The 20,040-nt window shown below is 38.3% G+C and overlaps 2 protein-coding genes across 2 annotated transcripts in view; one reads left to right on the top strand and one right to left on the bottom strand.

Moving 5' to 3' along the window:
- The window catches only part of ctnna1 (catenin (cadherin-associated protein), alpha 1), a 43,971-nt gene that overhangs the window by 10,071 nt on the left and 13,860 nt on the right, over positions 1 to 20,040 (top strand). The window contains exons 7-13 of the mRNA XM_029165646.3: positions 788 to 991; positions 12,615 to 12,695; positions 12,826 to 12,978; positions 15,149 to 15,241; positions 16,451 to 16,607; positions 17,140 to 17,340; positions 17,939 to 18,090. Of these exons, the coding sequence (XP_029021479.1) occupies positions 788 to 991; positions 12,615 to 12,695; positions 12,826 to 12,978; positions 15,149 to 15,241; positions 16,451 to 16,607; positions 17,140 to 17,340; positions 17,939 to 18,090 (1,041 nt within the window). The remainder of the gene's footprint in view (positions 1 to 787; positions 992 to 12,614; positions 12,696 to 12,825; positions 12,979 to 15,148; positions 15,242 to 16,450; positions 16,608 to 17,139; positions 17,341 to 17,938; positions 18,091 to 20,040) is intronic.
- lrrtm2 (leucine rich repeat transmembrane neuronal 2) lies at positions 7,456 to 10,782 on the bottom strand. Its single transcript, XM_029165680.3, has 2 exons — positions 10,203 to 10,782; positions 7,456 to 9,592 (listed from the first exon to the last, which is right to left on the bottom strand). The coding sequence occupies exons 1-2, from the start codon at positions 10,204 to 10,206 to the stop codon at positions 7,950 to 7,952; spliced, it is 1,647 nt and encodes a 548-aa protein (XP_029021513.1). The 5' UTR covers positions 10,207 to 10,782; the 3' UTR covers positions 7,456 to 7,949.

Here is a 20,040-nt window from a genome sequence, read left to right as displayed (position 1 = left end):
TGTATTAGGGATTAGAGGCTGGCTACTGGAACAGAGCAAGTTACAGTCATGGAAATTAGTTTTTGTTCAAAAATATGAGGAAAAATGGTAAACCAAATGACACAAAGTGTGGCAGCGTTGCAGCTTCTCCAATCTATTGCATCTGTTTCATAGGTTGCAATAAATAAAGCTACTCTCTAAAAACCTGCCGTCTATACTGACCTTTTAAAACGTACTCTAATCTGCTACCCAGTTTCAAGTGCAAGGCAAAATTAGCAAATGAGTTGACTCCCCCAATTCTGTGTCGCTCTCTTGCTTCTTCCTTCATGTCTCTTGTGTGCCTGTTGCCATGGTGATATGACACGCAAGCAGAGGAGGTCAGATGAGACGGAGTGGAGGGGGCTGGAGGTGGCTATAATAGAGGGCAAGCTGTCTAATAAACTACAATTCTAGCAGCTGAATTGTTGAATATTCTGAAGCAATAAACTATTCTCATATCTGCATATGTTTTTTTTTTTTCTCTACAAAACTGACCTTATTTCATTTCCTTTGCTGCATGTCTGTCAACTAGTTACTTGTAGTGGGCTTGCAACTTGAACTTTTTAGATTTTTTTTTTTCTCCACTTATATTAAAGTTTGTTTCAGCTTTTGGAATCGACAAAATTCAAATGATATCAGACTTTATATAATAGTGGGAGAGACACAGTTTATTTTTCTTAAGGGTTTGGAAGTTCAGAGTGCTGTGTACTATGACCTTTTGCATTTTTATTTCTCTCTGAATAATTTCCTTTTGCACTTTTCCCTACAGAAACAAATCATTGTGGACCCTCTATCGTTTAGTGAGGAGCGCTTTCGCCCCTCCTTGGAGGAGCGCCTTGAAAGCATTATTAGCGGCGCTGCCCTGATGGCTGACTCTTCATGCACACGTGATGACCGCAGGGAGCGCATTGTGGCTGAATGCAATTCTGTGCGCCAGGCTCTTCAGGACCTTCTGTCTGAGTATATGGGCAATGTAAGTCTTGTGTCCTTTCTTTTCCTTTCTCATGCTATTCAGCTTGGTCTGTGTCCACAACATGCACCAATAAATGCATCACCACTTAAACCTTTAAAGAAATAATACAACATATTAGGTCATTTCAAAGGTTTTACAACAAAATGATACAGCTTCTTTGTATGAATATGTCTTCTAAAACTAACTACCAACAACACTTGTACTAGAATACATGTACTTGGTAACTTACCTCATCTGGTAATACCTGTAGGTTAAAGAATTGAGGTAGTTCTGATGTGAATAATTGTGCAAACTTTTTCCTTTTTTGTGCTCTTGGAGTGTCTGACTAATAAGCAGAGATTAAGTCTTGCATGACACATTTCAGGATGTTTAGCTGTGTGAAAAGAAACTAAATTAAGAGGAAAATGCTACATGTTTATAAACTCATTTAAATAAATCAGATTCTAATCTAAACATTCAGATATGAAATTGGGCGTGGTAAAATTTACAAAGTAAATTTGGTCTGTTTATTTACTTGTGTTCTTTGATTACAAATTGTTTATGGTCTGACGATCATTTCGCAAGACAAGAGTTTGTCTGGTCAGACAGTTAATGGGGAAAGACGGGTTACCTCAGGACTGCCATACAGAATAACATCAGTTCTCCCGTATTGTTCCGACAGTAGGGCACGACATGCCCAGACTGTAAGTATTTGTATTATGTATTTCTTGGTCCCATAATATTTCATGGTCTTATGTCATGTAACAAAGTAATATTATGTAGTTTGATTTTAAAAACTTAGTATTATATACTTTATCACTCAGACTTACATGAACACTCCTTACTACATATACTTAAAACATGTGCGTATATACAGACCCTTTGACATGAGGATCTACATGCTACCAGTGGTTTACACATTGTATACTCATTCAGACTTATAAGCAGGATGATGTGTCTGAATAAAATGTCTGAAGATAGACATTGCAGCAAGACATTACTACGCAACAGAAAAGAACATGCCTGATAATCATCCATTCACACAAACATCAAAGGTCAGATTTATAATAACTGCACTGACTTTGCATGTGTAGTTTTCTCTCCACCACTGTTAGTTCTCTCAGTCATATTCAGCAAGCGGAGCGGACTTGTAAATACATTCATATACTAATCTTCAAGAAAAGTATATTTGATTAGAGGATTTCTGCTAATCGTCTTCCTTGACTTACTCAAGGAAGCAATTGGTGTTTATTCCCACAGTATCAATGTAAATAATACAGTTCATAGTAATACATTATTATTGTCAGGTTCTACTAGCTAACATCTAGTTCTACGTTGTGAACTAACGATGTATAAACAGTGCAGTGTAATAAACAGTTTTCAGTTGATTTTATCGCCTCTTATTGGGCTGTAGATGAACTAACAGTAGCTGAATTCGAATGACTAGGTTTTTTTTTTTTTTTTTTTTTTAAATGGAGAAACTAGAACTATTATAAGAGAATGTTATCATCATGACCGTTAAATTGACACATGAATTCAGGGATTCTGTGACTGACCTCAGTAGTTCTCTACCGGTTTAGAGCTGCAACAACAAATTGACTAATTGATAATAATCAATGACGGAAATTGATCAATAACGATTTGCTGTTATCGACAGCAAAATAACAGGCGCTGGCCAAATGCTGGAGAAAATCAAGCAAGCGGCAGCAGCAAAAAGGCTGCACCCCTAATTTCTTATGAGCATTAAATATTAAACAAAGACATTGTTAACCTGCAAAGCATACAAAGTTCAGCTTGTGGTTTGTAAATACTACAGCGACACATGAGAATGTAAGAATGAAACACTGGTGTCCCGGATTTAACGGTAACAAACGTTGTTTATCTATCACGTGAAGACTCTTCATCAAGTGCTGCTGTGTTGAAAGTTACTTTGTTACTTAATCTGTTCTCTCACAAGCATCAGCTGGCTGCGCATCATCTCGTTTGCTACTTAATGATGAACAGCGCCACCACAAAACAGCGCAACTTAAACGTTGCAGACACTAAATGTAACAGCAGCATTAAAATATGGAGACATGGGTTCGTAGGTTTGTTGCCTCAGAGCCAGAAGAAGCCCATGAGTTTGTGTAGTTTACATGTTCTCCCGCGTCTTTGTGGGTTTTCTCCACAGTCGAGTCGACTGGAGCTGCTGCAGGTCTTTACATTGGAACAACACTATGCTTGCTTTGTTTGTTTTATTTATATTTTGATATTGAAGTATTATTTTTCAAACACTGGATTTTGTTTTGTTTGAGATTTAAAAACTCAATCAAAATTTAGTTTAAAAAAATACCCTCATAACGGATTTTTGATAAGGAAAAACATCAAATTATATATTTTTTACTTATTTTTTTAATCCAATTAATCGAAAAAAAATCAACAGAATAATCAGTTATCAAAATAATCGTTAGTTGCAGCCATAATACGGTTGCACCTTTTACATATTCACAGAGCATATGCAAGTTGTTTCCTATGGTCTGGCATAAGTTTCCACTTAAAGTCATATATAAACGGATTTGATTTGGTGTCTAGTCGGGTTACTGCAACCTCTGATCCATCCTCTTTACCCTTTTCTCATCTGAATGCAATTTAACAGAAATGCGCTTTGAAGGCATTCAAATTGCTTAAGTCATCAACCTCAGATCTGTCTGATACTTGTCAATTTTAGATGTTGCCGGACGCATACTGTATTCTCTTGTATACGATCTTCAGTTATTCTTCCTCTTGAACTCCACGTTGAGCAGAATATAATAACAGTTGGTCACCAAATTGATCTGATTGATGTCTCGTTCTTGTCCATTTAAGGAGGGAATTTACATCTGGCTTCAACTTTTCACTTTGAGTAACATGAATCTTTATGGACATGCAATTGAAACAGTTTCACTGGTTGTTAGAGGCATATTGCCACAATGTGGTGCTTCTAGAGGGAACCTCTTGTTGAACATTTAATTATTAAATGTCAACATTTTGTTAAGTTTTTTTTTAAATGGCCCACAGATTGGAGTGTGTTAAAGCACTCATTCATCTTGGTGCAGTGTGTGCTCCAAGGCAGGAACCCCGAGGCATTGTAGTGTCTTTTTGAAAATGTATACACAACGAACATACGAGCCAAGCCATACCTCTTTACACCTGTGTGCAGTTGGTTGTGCAAGTTTACCCTTTCAACTGCTTAAGCTGAGGCATCCTAAGGAAATACCCTCATACTTTGGGTGAATGTATGAACCTATGAAGTTTGACAACTTGTGGTTTTCCAGTTCAGTGTATTACAGTTTGTCCTGCAAGTAGGCTTAAAGGACTTTTGACTGACTCGTTGATATAGTTTGCACCTTGGTAATGTAGATGAGGAATAACATCAAATATGTTACCTCCCTAATGTATTTATTGCCTGCGAGTCCAGATCAATATGTTCTTCCTAGTAAGCAACTTCTAGATTTATTGGCGTCTTGATATTAAAACCTTAACTATACCCAGACTCTAGAGTCCTTGAACCTTGTAGACTTCAGAGACTGTGTAGTCAAGACTCATCAGTTTAGTTCATCCTCCACTTTGGTACAGTGTGCAGGTTAATTACAAAATCCTGCTTTCTGCAGGACTCATCAGAAAAGAGCAGGTAAAGTTGAGGTGGTTCTTACAAATAAAGTTGAATAGCCATGTCAGCCTGCATCTCTGAAAATGCTTGATATAAACCTGCCCTCAAGGCAGTTTGCTGTATATCTTATTTAAAGTCCTTACCTGTAACTAGGCATCTGATGCCCTCCTAATGGATTTTGTTGTTTTTGTTAATTTGTTTCAGGCATCAAATTTAAACCTAAATTTATCTGTTTGTGTCGCTGACGTTGATCAGTATACTTTGAAGGACACACTTGAAACAAACGAGTATTTTCAGAATTAATTGCTTAAAATAATTTGTCAAAATAACTATTCTAATTGCAAATTTTAAAATCTCAAATGAGATTTAACCTTCTTTTAAAGATTTTTTTATTTTTCATAGTGCAGTTCTGTTTATTTTAGTAAAACTATGTATTCTTGCCTGCCAGTTGCATCAATGGTTGTAATGTATACATTGTACAAAAATAAAGTGAATGGAGGTCTGAACATTCATCAGTTAGCAAACACTCTGTAAATTATAACCATTTTATTTAAAAAATATATGTTTTGAGGGGAAAATGTTTTTTTCCGTTTGGCACATCTTATCCACTATACAGATATGAAATTGTACATATTACAATACAAAAGGAAATGGGAAGTTAAAAGCATTCATTTTGCACAAAGAGGCTGGGTAAGGGTTGTATTGGTCTGCTTCTTTTTTTGTTTGCTTTTTTTAAGGTGGGGTTGGGATAAGGGCTAGGGGGTGACAAGAGGAAACAAAAACAGTTTACAAAGAGCCAGAGTGCAAAGGGATGCATATTTCTACAAATTTTGTGGATTCTCAGCCATTTAGTACAACCATGGTCTTGAACAGTGAAATGTCAAATGAATGGACATAAATCCCCATTTCTGGCATTATCAAAAATGAGGTCTCTCCATTATGTTTGCTCAATGACATTAAGAAAAAATTAACTCAATTTTGACTTTAACATGCAAGACAGATCAGAAGGGCAACAGTAAGCACTACTAAGCTGGTGGGAAATAAAACTAGAAATAGAGTTGCTTGGCTTTGGAAATTACTGTGAGCAGTGTTTCAGTTCAGTGTGATGGTAATAATTTTTGGTCTACAAAACACTTTCTTAGAAGTTGATGTAGGCATCCTATAAGGATGTGCAAACACAATCTTTAAATTAGATGTTTGAAGCCAATTTTTGCTTCTCCTAGCTACCTCTAGAGGGCATCAGCCAACAAACTGCTTCCTAATTACAAAACGGTACATATGTCATTTCAAGGTGCTACGCTATCAGCAGCATCTTGCTATTTTAATTGGTGACCTTGCTGAGCATACCTGAATATTTAACTGATATGGAATATCTCTTCTGATTTCAGTGTTGAGTTCAAAGAAATGCATTTCTACCTCTCTTCAGTTCAGTAGTACTGAAACAAATTTTCTGTATGGCCTCTATGTTTCAAGGTGAAGATGCTGACGGTCAGTATTCACAATTCCAATTTGTAGTTTTCACAGTACTAGAGGCTCTCATTGGTTTTGATAATCCAATACATTTCCTCATAGTTGCCCCTTCCCATCGTTCCAGCAGTTCCTCTCAATCCCTCTCTGTTTCACCCTACCCCCATCACAAAACTGAACACAAAGAAGCGCGGAGCTGCGGCAGCAGCTTTAGTCTGATGCTAATGCACATCCTCTCCCTGCTGCATACAAATGTGTCCTGACCCAGGCCTGCTGTTTGCTTATTACTCGATCTCCATTTGCTTTCTGGGTATCGACTGCAGTTTAACTTGACACTTGAGGAGGAACTGTTATAATATTTCTTCTGCACATTTGTAACAGGAATGTTGTTAATATAAAAGGTTTAATGGTATTTTGTGTGTGCAGAGAATAATTCTACTGGAACTATTTTGAGTGACTGAACAAGCCAAATGATGCTGGATCACTGGTGTGGGTGACAGAATATTAGATTCTTTTGCCTGGCCTTAATTGGTTCAATCTTGAGCCTGTCAGTCTTGATTAGTGTGCAAGCGATAAAAGCCTGGGCTAGTGGGAAAGGTTTTATTTTGAGACTGATATGCTGGCATTTTGCTGTTCATTACCCTTTCACTTGCTACCTCTATATTTCACTCCAACCTGTTTGTTTAGTGAGCCTGGCATGTGGTAACAAATAAGACTTTACTTACTTAGATAAAGTTAGGGTCACAGTGTGAATGGCATCTTTGAACTAGATAACCCATGTACATGTATATTTATAAATTTGATCATTTAACTTTTGATAATCAACTGGGACGCACACACTCAGTGTTAAGCAGTTTGGTGTGTATATAATGAATGAATTGTAGATGAGAAATGCGTAGTGTTTCCCACATGTTGAGAATATATTCATGGCAGTTAGTGCTGGTGGGTTTGAGCCACAACAGCTAAAAAGTTAACTGCAAAAAAACTTTTTTACACGCAAACACTGAGAAGTTTTTCTAATTCTAATTCACCACTTTGGCAATCACCTCAATCGGTGCACGTTTTAACTCCCTCCCCCCACCCCGCGCCCCCTGCAAAAAAACCCTAAAAGAAAATCTAGTTTGGAGGTTGGTTGCCCAAATAAATTCTTGCAATAGGAAACACTTGATAGCTTTTTCATCTGATGAAGGGCTTTCGCTTATTTAGGAATGTCCAATTTGGTAAAAGTAGTATCATGTACTGAATGGAATTTCATGGTTCTCTGTTCAAGAGAGGGTTTATTTGTTTATAACATCACAATATCACAACTTTTTCAATTATATTTCAAAATTAGATTTTGGTCTGTAATGTATAATAAGTCTCCCAAAACAATTCAACTATAAAACAAACATTCAGATAATTGATCAAATTTATTTTCCCCAGTGAGTCAGTGATGGGTTTATAGTGCCTGTAACGCAGTTACAAATAGCATTTCAAATATTTACTCTTTTAAAAGACTTAAAACTGAAATCATGTATCTCCACTTCTTGTATTCTCTTAGCAGAGGGCCTTTTGGCTAAGTGTTTTTTTTTTCTGTGCTGCAGAATAAAGATAATGTGAAGATAAATCTCACAGTTTACAATTTTCTTGTTTAAAATGATTGCCCCTGCCTGATATGAACAACCTTGCATTCATAGAAAAATAAATTTGTGACTATCTCTACATCACCCCTTACCTGTCATCTTCTGCCTCTGTCATTGTAGCATTCAAAACTTTGCACGTATTCTCAAATCTCACTTGTAGAAATTATGCTTTTTACATAAACTTACATAAACAAAAAAGCAAACCCTGTATCATTTGAAATGATCAAATGGCAAACCATAAACTCTAGGAATAAATAAGAGTTCATACTTCACACTCTTTGTAAGGCAGTTGCTGACACTTGCACTGCCCATAGCCATTGATGATCACAAGCGCCCCCTCTTCATGGCTAGGCTCGTACTCATTATAGGGTACCTGTGTCGCTAGATCTGCCATAGGCTGCCGCTGCTGGGTCCTCATCTGTCTGCGGTTTTGAATAGCCGAACAATGGCGTATTCGTCGTAGGGTGGGAGGGCAGCACTTCCGTGAGATATACACCACGAAAATGATGAAAAAGAATGAAAATAAGAGGGCCATAGTTCCAATGATAACCCTGTGAGTCATAACAGTGTTGTCCATTGCAGAGAAGTCATCTGTTACAGCTGCCTCTTCCAATGTAGCAGTGGTTGCTTCAGCAGTGCGTTGTAGTTGTGTTGTGGTTGTTGTGGTAGTCACTGTGGTAAAGCTCCCAAAATCCTCTGTGTAGTCCTGCGTAGGAGTTGGCTGCATAATTCCAAACATGGAGCTTGTGACCTCTGTAGCTGTAGTAGCGTCTGTGGTTGTACTAATTGTCTGAACAACTGGCGCTGAAAAGTTCTGGCAAAGCTGGAATCCATAAACGGCATCAAGTATCTCCTCACCTTGGGCATATTCAGGGCTATGGCAGAGAATGGAATGTTCCCACCTTCCCTTAAAGGTGCTAAGCCAGGTGGCCAGAGAGCAAATCCGTTTGGTACATTCCCAAAGGTTGCTAGACAAACCAATGGTACCCAGAGACTGCCACATATCCATGACTTGGGGGTCCAAACTGGTTAGTTTGTTGTTATCCAGCAGCAAAATTTTTAAATTTGGCAGCGTTTGAAACACGTCAGGTGTTAGTACACGAATTTCATTTCCTGTGAGGTCCAGCTTCTCTAAAGTAGTCCAGGTCCACTCCATACCACATGTTAAGTTGCTGATCTTATTCCACTGGAGATATAGAAATTGGAGGGCAACAAGGCGGGGAAAATGGGCCAAGTTGATCTTGGTCAGCTGATTGTGCTCCAAGTGGAGCTCCTTAAGCTTAATAAGTCCTGCAAATCCATTACGGGCAAGACTTCGTAGCCTGTTGCTACTCAGGCCCAGATACTCCAGGCTGCGGCAGTCCCAGAATGCCCTAACAGGTGTGGTGCGGAGTAAATTGGAGCGAAGATGAAGTATCTGGAGTTTCCTCAGTCCATGGAACAGTTCTGGTTCCAATGCAGTCATCTGATTGAATGACAAATCCAGTATCTGAAGATTGATGAGGTGGATGAAGGTTGTGTTGGGCAACTTGGTGATACGATTTGAGCTCAGATTAAGGTCCTTTAGCTTGTAGAGCCCTTGAAAGGCATCCTCTTGTACTGTGGTAATCTGGTTGTGATCTAAATGTAGCCAGGTGAGCTGGCTGAAGCCATAGAATTGATCAGGGCTGAGTTCAGTGATGCTATTGTGACGTAGTGACAACCCCAGGGCCCCCTTGTCCACACCATCTGGTGGTGCCTGAAGCCCCTGGGTGTCGCAGTAGAACTGCAGGTCCTCACAACGGCATTTTTGAGGGCAGGTTGTGCATGATGCAGGAGGCAGCAGGCACACTAAGAGCATGCTGATCACACACAGACACAGAGCCACTGGTGCAGGTCCCACCAATGGCCACCTTGAATGGAAACCTGGGTGGGTTCAAAGATAAGAGAATGAACTGTGGGGCGGGAAAGCTAATTTCTGCAGAGCACTTATTATTTATTCATGATGCCGTTTGCATTTGTGCTTTTTTTGGAGTGCTCTTGTTTCCATACTTATTCCAGTTTAGATAATTTATATTGACAAGTTTCACTGTGACTGTAACCATGGATTGCGTAAGGTTTAACTAGGATGTCATTCGCTTAGGCATTTAATGACCTGGTACATACCTTCTAATTATATTTCGTATGTGTTGTACATGTATGCGCTCTGTGACTTGCACACAGATTTTGTCTATATGCATGGTTAATTGTTAATTTTCTCTTTCGGTTCATTTAGTCCTTATTTCAATCAAGGGTAACATCACATTAGGAATAGGGTTAATTTTAAAGTATATTTATTAATGAGGATTATTAATTCCTCATTTAAATCTGTCCTTTTGCACTAGAAGACAACTACTGTTGTCTATTGAAGATACAAAGATGAGAGATAAATATTGTAAATAGTCTATGCTGAAGAGCTTTTAGTCCTCAGCCTCTCTGGTTCCTACTTGTTTTTCCTATTCATGTTTAGACCTGCCATAGAGAGAGGCTAACTTACCCATTCTTTTGTGCACATCGGAGGCTGCATTCAACTGTCCTTTTCTGCAGACTCTTGGAGCAACCAGATGGAAGAAAAATCCAAAGGGAAAAAGCCCTTTTGAGTAAGCACAAAAGGAATCAGCCTCTTTGGAAATAAAGCAATTCTGAGCCCACCCAAATGAAACAAAAAATGAAATTCCATGTCCCAAGATGATGGATATTCCTCTTGTTTTGCTTAGTCCTTTTTAAAATCCAACTTCAAGGAAAGGATAGTCTTTTACTCTATGCCGCAAATCCTTTTAAATAAATATTTATATGTATTTTCTTAAGTTGCTCAGTTCCTTTCAGAGCCACTCCGGATGAACAGTCCCCTTCCTCTTTTTTTCCTTTTTCTCTTTTTACCCTTTTGTTTTCCTTCCACCGCAATGATGTCAGCTCAAATGGTTAATTGAAGATCAAGCAATCCTTATTCATAGCCGTGATCGTCCAACCCTAACTTGTTGATGGCAGCCAGAGATTCTGCTTCCGATGCCGGTTCAGTCTCAGCGTAGCCTCTGCAGAGCTGCGAGCGAAGCCCTCGTCTGCTAGCTGAGACGCAGGGAGAGAGAAAAAAGCAGAGCAGGGAGTCAGGGATGTTATTCTGTGCTTTTTGTTGCAGCCACTCACTGCTACAGAGTGGTGGCAGCCTGGCGTCGATCATCACTACTGTTTCTCTCTCTTTTTCTCTCCCACATACACACTCACACCCTCTCACTCTCTTCGCCAGTCGCTTGCTCTGTGCCTCATACACGCTGCTTGTGCACCTCAGTGTTCCTCCACTTCCTCACTCATCCCCTCTTCCTCCCACTGACTCGTCAACATCAGAATATTGATATCTTGAATGTGTTGCGGCAGCTTGTTGTTGAAATTAAACATAGCGACTTACAGCAGCAAAGATGAGATTTATAGCTATGTATTAAAATATACCTGAGACATAAAGAGTGAACAAAGCATGCTATGTGCTAACATTATCACAGGGAGTCCACGGCATTCACTGCTTTTTGGAGCACTTTTATTTATATAGAGCCCTAGTGTAGATTTGTGCTTTAGCTGTTGATTTGTCATTTATATTTAAATGCAAATGGACAAGATGCATTATAAAGTTACTGAATTGAGAATGTGTTTAAATTCCAACATTTTCTTCCCCTCCCACAAATAATTTTATTGCGCTATTCTCACGTTTTGAGACAATCTGCATTCGGCTGTGATTTCCAGGTCAGTTGGCGAGCATGCTGCAACCATTCTCCACATTCACTGTTGTAGGCTGCATCTCTTACTGGGACCTGTAGATGTTGAGTGTAAATCCTAGGGGGCAGAATGAATATTCCTTTTTGTATGTGTGAAATAACACTGAATTAAGTAAACTTGAAAAACTGCAGCATCCCAGACTCCTGATGATTTGACACGTGGTGTAAACTTTATTAGCATAGAATTTTTCCATAATTCTGTGGACCAGTGGTTTTGTAGGAAAGAAATGTTCCTAAATCTGTCCTAAAGGAGATAGATAGAGACTCACTTGAGTATCATAAAAGATGCTGCAGAGAGACTGCCTCTATAATAAGCACCTGAAGAAGTGCTTTAGAACCCTCTGGCGTGGAAATGAAATATAGGCTAGGCATGAATGAAATAGGATAGAGCGAATAAGGGCAGAGCAGACTAAAGCCCAACCACACCACAGCACTGCATCCAACCGTCACAAAATCACAGGGGATTAGTGCCGTTAGAGCTCTACAGCCCCTAACGATGTACACAATCCCCCAATGGGCGAAGGGCAGTGGGGGATGGGGTAGGTCAGTGCCACCACCATTCACAAGGCTGTGTTGCAGTTGGTTAAAGCATTACAAGGTGCATAAAAAGACACAGTCGAATGGTTTATTTTCTCTGCTGCTGTTGTCGCACAGTTCTGGTCTATTATTATTCTCAACCCTGTCTCTCTGACCCAGTCCTGCTTCTCGTTTCATACGTACGGAAGGTTTTAGGTTTTCAACTTTGGCTTGAGCAGGTCAGGCCTCTGTGATCTCAGCGGGCGATCATTGGTGAAGTTTTAAACAATTATGTAGGTACTGTGACTAAAAGCTTTTGTGTGACAATTTTGGCTATGTGTGATACAAGAGAACACTATTCTCTTTTGTGATTTTTTTTTTTTTTTTCAGATATACATATGCCTCATTTTGCACAATACTATTAAATATTAAATCAGTAATGTGCCTGCTTCTCTAGGTGATAAATGCTCAGAGTCTCTCTTCAATTTGCTTATTCCTAATACATTGTGTCATAACATCTATTGACTTTTTTTTAAAATACTGTAGATAATCGTATAACAAATATCGTAATGTAACTGTACCACACTAATTGCCAATATTTGTCTATATTTCTTTTATTTTCTGACCAGGCGGGAAGAAAGGATCGTAGTGATGCTCTGAACACTGCCATTGACAGAATGACAAAGAAGACCAGAGACCTTCGCAGACAGGTTTTTGTTTTGAGCTTTTTCCATAATCTTTTAAATTTGCATATAACTTTATATTTCTTGTTACTGAAGTTTTATGTCCGAAAAGAGTATAGAATTTCTATAACATGTAATTTTCTTTCATAATTTACAGCTGCGTAAAGCTGTAATGGACCATGTCTCTGACTCTTTCCTGGAGACCAATGTACCCCTTTTGGTTTTGATTGAAGCTGCCAAGAATGGAAACGAGAAAGAAGTCAAGGAATATGCACAAGTGTTTCGTGAGCATGCCAACAAGCTGATTGAGGTAATGTAGGCCTTTCATACAGAATATTTCTTTCTTTCTTCTTTTTTGCATCCTATTGCTTCTACACATTTAAGCTGTTTTATCCTCAACCCTCAAACAGATTCTTTGTTCTGTGGTGCTGTTCTAACAAATTCTTAATAAGAATTAGCATCACAAACATCTTCCCTTCTTAATAAAAAGAAAGCTGTAAACTGAAATTATTGTCTGTGGTCAAAGCCTTGTCTTCTGCTTGATGTGTAGTAGGTCTTGCACATACACATACAACTGTTAACAGCATTTTTAAAATTGAATGTGATGTTGATTGTTCTCTAATGTTCTGGTGAGCAGACAAACAGAACATTGCTATTTGCAGTTATAGCAACACATAAAATTTTTATGCAGGACCAAATGAGTAAAACAAGCACAGCTCATGGGTAAGTGCTGCTTCTGGGAAAGGTTTATCCATGCCACATAATGTTTCATAACTTCTTACTGACACAGTCTATGTGCTACACTTGAGTTTTGAGAGGTATTGTCAAAGTAACTCAGCACACCCTGCCTTTTCGGTTGCGGGACCAATAAGTAGCTACCACTGTAAATTTGAACAGTGCCACTGAATTGTATATGTATAAGATGCTGTGGTGTTAGAATTGCTAAAACTGGAATTCTGACATCTGAATTTCTGATTACCTTAATTTTCTGCAGCAACAAAAACATTTTTGAGTTTCTGCAGGAGTGTAGCTAAAATGTAATAGTAAACTAAAATTTATTTATTTATTTGTTAGTTAGTTAATTAGTTAGTTAAATGCTGGGTAATAAGATTCCAAGAGTGATAATTAAATTACTTATGGTTTTAATGACAAATTATTGTAAGTAAGGTTTACTGTGGTAAATTTGGGTCTTTTAAGCGTGTTGTAAATGCAGTAAGTCCACTGTCTGGAGCTTGTATTAGCAATCTCAGCCTCTGTTTAATGACATCAGGACTTTTGCAAGTGTAGGCTGCCCTAAGGCAAATGTTCCATTAGTTCACACACATTAGTTTAAAAGCAACATTGTGACTGACCCATATTCATTTGTGGAGCCTGCACAAGTCAGAACATCAACATTTTGGTATCTAGTATTTGTATAATTTGATGTACTTAAACTGAATGTTTACATGATGGAGGCACAAAGATTATTATTGTAGGTGGATGTAACTTTGATGTTTTTGTTGGATTGACATGTCTTTTAACCGGTTTAAAGTGACCAACAGTTTCTTTTTTTTTTTTAACAAGCTACTAAAGAAACCCATTTTTACTTGTTAAAAATAAACACAGCAATTAAAAAAAATCAGCATAGGTTTGAAAATAGTTTTTGTAGGAAAAAAGATTGCACATTAATTCTTACCATGTATATGAGTCTTTCTGGACTTTTGTCCTGTCTGACTAAAAGCATATAATTAAATTGGTGAGAATACTAGCTGAAAATACAACCTAGATTAAAATGGTTTTGCTTTGTGTCTGTTATTGTGCAAATGGGTTTTTCATTTGTAATTGATTATTTCAGGACATCTTTTAGCTTTTGTAAAATCCTTGTGTGGCACAGTTTCCCACGACAGCTATTTTCAAAATTTCAGACCAATTTTGCTTTTAAGTATTAATAGCAGAGTAACTATAAAATTCAGGAATATTTTAAGAATTGGGGGAGAGCTTGATTTGTTGGTCAGAAATAAACTCATAGGCTATTGGTGTTGTCAACCATAAGCAAGACTTGCTGAGCTCAGCACTACAGCTCTCACTTAGCTGCTCAGTTTTTTAAGTGTCAGGAATATTTGCCTTTCTCTCCAGGGCAACCTTGTGATTTATTCGCTCAGAATAACACATTCCTTCAGTTACCAGCTGCAACTTTTGTGTCTTAAGGAATTTACCAATGGGGAAAACGATTACAAACTGTAACTTTATTGATTTGATTGAGTATTTGGCTTTTGTCCTTGTTCTCTTTCTATGGCACCATGTTTTGTTATTTTAGCAGCTTTATATATTAAATCTCAATAACCGGTTTGTATTCCACAGGGATTAGTTGTCTTGTGAAGCTGCTCTGGTCAGACAGAAATCCTGCAGCCATGCTTCCAGATGAAACTTGTGTAACTTAGTTATTAGTTCATTTTTCTTTTTTTTTGCATAACCGTTACATTGTGTTTTCTCTGTTTTAGGTTGCCAACCTGGCATGCTCTATTTCAAATAATGAAGAGGGAGTGAAGCTGGTTCGCATGGCGGCATCTCAGCTGGAAACTCTTTGCCCACAGGTACCTGACTTTGCCCCCAACTCGTCATTCTGCCCACTTACGGATCTCTTTGAGACTCTGCCACACTTTTTTTTTTTTTTTTTTTTTAAATACTGGCAATGCAGTTAATGTAAGATATGCAGCCACTGTTATTCGTGTGTGTCTTTTGCAAGTTGGTAGGTTCAGGACGATGCTATTTAGCTATTTATCACCTAATCATCAAAGAAAATGGAAATGTCTGTAATATAGGTTAAAACGGAGTCTGATGTCTTCTACGGAATGATTATCTGAACTTGCATCCTATTGAAAGTTCCTCGCAAGCTTCTCCTCACTAAGACCAAAGAGTGTTGTTTTGACTGTGCGATCATCCAGTTGTTGTGGCCCATCTTAGCAGAGTATCTCAAGTCCTCTGCAGAGATTTACGTTTGGCTAGTCCCAAGGCCCTTCTTAACTTAGAAAAGGCCACAGTGCTTTAGAAGCACTTGAAAGGAGTAGGTCGCGTTGTGGAGGTGTTTGAAGAGTTACATTGCTTGGATTTTGTTCCGATATGCAATGTGCAGTAAGAGTAGTGAATAAATGCTTAATCATTAGAGAATGTATATCAAAGCCATGATCTGAATTCTCCTGAACAACATATTTTTATAATCTTTGTATTAAATATTCAGAGAATTTTAAAATCATTCCTAGTTGACGTTCTGAATTAGAAAAGCCTAAGACATATTAGCAAACACATTTGAATGCTTTATGTAACACAGTTCTAAGTAGAGCGGCACACATTTGTTAATGAACAATTTCCTACATTTACCAACTGTTATGTATTAGACAGATTAAAATGCACTGTCTTGAACCATTTCTGCTTTTCAGTTTGACCCAAACAGACATGAAAGTGTTGTCTGTGTCCATTATTGAGGCCATCTTTTCATACTCCCACTACCAGTTCCTATACCTCTGAACCATGCCAGCTAGCTAGTCCTTTTAATCCCTTCTAATGACTCCCATTCATTCTCAGCTTTGATACCCACAGATGTTTCTCTTCCCAAAACAAGCAGCTATTAGTTTTATTTGATTCAGTCCTTCAAACACCCTATGTCTATAATCACTCCAAGAAATGAATTGGCTTCATGCTTCAGTCCCAACATTGAAGTGGGGGTCTTCATCAACCTATGCTAATGTTGTGGCTCAGGGCTATGTTGTAATGGAACTATAATGGCTGTAATTGGATGATTACAGGTGATTAATGCTGCGCTAGCTCTTGCTGCCAAGCCCAACAGTAAGGTGGCCCAGGACAACATGGATTTGTTCAAGGACCAGTGGGAGAAACAGGTCCGCGTCCTAACTGATGCTGTTGATGACATAACATCCATTGATGACTTTCTTTCCGTATCTGGTAAGTAGTATTTATTTGAATCTTATTATTTTCCAAGTCTCGAAGAAATATGTTATAGTTTGAATCATCAGCACTCTTGACATTTGACAACAGAAATGAAAGATCTGAGAAAAGATCTGTAGTAGTCTTACAAGCGTTATAGTTAACGGGGCCTATTGGGCTCTACAGAAGGCAGCACTGAAGCAGCAACAGATCACTGTCTGAAATTTACATCCTGTCATGTGCAAAACACACATGTTTTTTTGGCATGTTCTTAAAGAATTCTCAATAAGCGTTATGCAGAGTGACTTCCCTCACCTCCATCCAAGGACGCAGTGTAATTTACACAGTGGACATTTGCATTTCAGTCTGGGAATTTGTCTTTAGTCCTCTCTGTTTTATACCTAAGGTGGCAAAATAAAGCCCCAAACTCCCCATTGTAAATGCACAGTGTTTGATAATATTAATACTTTTTTTTGCATCCAAGCGTACTGAATGTTTGGAGAAAGTTGTTGTACACACTACTAACTTTGTCATTATTGTATGTCCCCAGAGAACCACATCCTGGAGGATGTGAATAAGTGTGTCATCGCTCTGCAGGAGAAAGATGTTGATGGTTTGGATCGCACTGCTGGAGCTATTCGAGGCCGCGCCGCCAGAGTTGTGCATGTAGTCACATCTGAAATGGACAATTATGAACCAGGAATTTACACAGAGAAGGTCTTGGAAGCCACCAAGCTCCTCACTGACACAGGTACCACACCTTAAAGAATAGGGAGTCAAGTAGATTATCATTAAAAAAAAAACACAAGGCAAAAAGCAGCATTAAAATTATGTCTACATATTTCATATCAAACCAATTCTGACTCAATTTACCTGCACACGCTTACATAAAGTTGTTTGTATATTTGACTGACAATGATATAGCAAATGTGAGAGCTGTTAGTGACATCTGCTATTTTGTAAGATCACTAATGTATAAGCAGGATTACTCCTGTGTCCTATGCCCATTACTGTAGATGACATTCTGATTACAAGTCACTCTTTTAATGTTGGAGCTAATATTTTAACAAATGTAGCCATGTTTGAATGGATTAAAGAAGGCTTCCTTTTCAACATCGATTTCTTAATCATAAGCGCCTAAAATAACTTATGTCAAAAGGAATGCCATAGATATTAAGTGTGAGCTTTGTACTGTTATTCACATTCCATTTGAATTTGTTTTGATTTGTTAGGTGGTGCTAATACAAGATGCATGTTGTTGATGTTGGTTCTTCAGAAAGTACTTCTTTAAAATACATGAAAGCTGATTTGTTTTTCTCCCTCCTATCCTTTATTTCACCCTCCTTCAGTCATGCCACGCTTTACAGAGCAAGTGGAGTCTGCAGTGGAGGCTTTGAGTTCAAACCCTTCACAACCTATGGATGAGAATGAGTTCATTGATGCATCCCGCCTGGTCTATGATGGTATTCGTGACATTCGTAAGGCTGTTCTGATGATCAGAGTAAGTGGAGTTTTTTTTAATTACTTAATACAGGGGTTGGTTTTAGGCTCACGGTTGGTTGTAAATCATTACCTGATGATTATGTTTGAATATTGTCTAATCTGTGCTACATTAAAACTTGTATGTTTTTGTAGCAAGTAATTTTCATGGTAAGTGAGAAAAGTATATAAATGGATGCAGTCCTAGAATCTAGTGATTAACTTGTCTCAGGCAAGACCTGACCTAATTAACCAAACTTGCAATCTAGTGTAACACAGCCTCAGTTGTCTGTGGATTAATGGACTTTGCTTGAGTAGAACTATAACTGAGACAGATGGTGGTTGGATCCGTACTACTGGAGCGTTAGCTAATTGACTGACAACAAAAGCCACTTAAGCTGTGAAGAGAAATGGATAGTTCCTAAGCTTTTTACTAAACCTAGTTAAAACTGCTAAGTAAGATTTTTTTTTCTTGCTGTACTAGGGCACAAGTGGGCTTTGCCATCTTTCATTCATTCTAACACTCTGTTGAATTGCAGTTATTAATGTTGACTTCACATTTTGTGTTGACGGTGGCTTCAAAATTATGCTGAGGCTTCCATTAAGAATTCTGCTCAGACAATGACAAAAACAAATGAGGGACTGTTATGCAATATTTGGATTCCAAAAGGACATTTAATTTAAGATGGGGGTGTGTTAATTAGCATTCTTGATCCGGAATGCAAGCCAGAGAACTCTATTCAATTTCCATCTGTCTTAGCTCCAGTCTTGTTATCTGAATTGATTAAACTGTTAACACTGGGCCTTTGGGGCTAGCTGAACACTACCTGGTGGAGGGGCATGCACATATGTACATGTGTGCTTGAAACAAGAGGATTTAGGAGTCAGCCTTTTTAGTATTGCCTGTAAGGAATCTGACTGAGCAGGAGATATACTATAATCCAACACAAGAAAAATGATTCCTCAGCACATGACAGGATTTCTTGAGGTAAAAGTATTGTTGTGTTAATTATCATAAAATGGCTCAGCTGCTTAGTTGAGTAATTATGAACATTTCATCTGCATCTAAAGACGTTTCCTCGAGCTTAGTAGCTTAGAACATTTATAGTACTGATGTTAGACAAGTGTTAAAATCTTTCTGGAAGAACCCTTTGCTTTGATGTCTTGACCTTTTAGTGTCACAGTTTACAGATAGCCGTGTTTGCCCCTTAGTCTTAATGTTATATTGCATGTATTTTATATACGATCATATGTACCTTTTTATGGTGTTAGAGGTAAAACTAAATACTTCAGCTTTCAGAGATGGAAGATAACAGATTTAATACTCAACAAAAATGTATTTTAACTCAATACATTCGCACACACTGCAGGCTGTAGTTTCCCAAAGGGTGCCCTCTGTGAGCTATCGTTTTGGAGCCTCCCACATTCACAGGTTATCTGTTGCACAGGCCACAGCAGGTGATATCTTTGCCCTGCTGAAATGTATTGTCTGGTTGAAAGAGACGCCTACAGTGAGTCACTACAGCTTTGTATCTCAAACCGTACCCCTATTCCTTTGAGAACAAGAGCATGTCTACATTCCATACAGCAGTGTCGAGGTGTTCAGAGACCCTCAGCTATTTTTAGAGGTGAGGCCTCCAAATCCATTACAGAAGTAGGGTGCTGAGACAGCTGGATAAGCACAGGAAGCGACGCAGGCATGATAATGCAACTTTATCTGGCCACATCATCATCCCCTTCCATATCACCACCAAATACATTTTCCTGGAAGTCAGTGTTGTATTTGGCCTTAAGCATGACCTGTTTAAAAAGAAAACATTCTGAATGCTAATATTGATGATAACTGAGATGAGAGCAGGTAAATGATTGGAGATGAATTTACAACTCTCCAGAATAACATAACTCATGCCTTACCTTTTTGCGGATATCGGCAACAATGGGTCTTTTCCTCCCAGTCTTTTTCATAACTAAT

This window comes from Betta splendens, chromosome 10, assembly GCF_900634795.4.
Source record: "Betta splendens chromosome 10, fBetSpl5.4, whole genome shotgun sequence".
Classification (NCBI taxonomy): domain Eukaryota; kingdom Metazoa; phylum Chordata; class Actinopteri; order Anabantiformes; family Osphronemidae; genus Betta; species Betta splendens.
The sequence above is the reverse complement of the archived record's forward strand: the minus strand, read 5'-3'. Positions and strand labels throughout refer to the sequence as shown.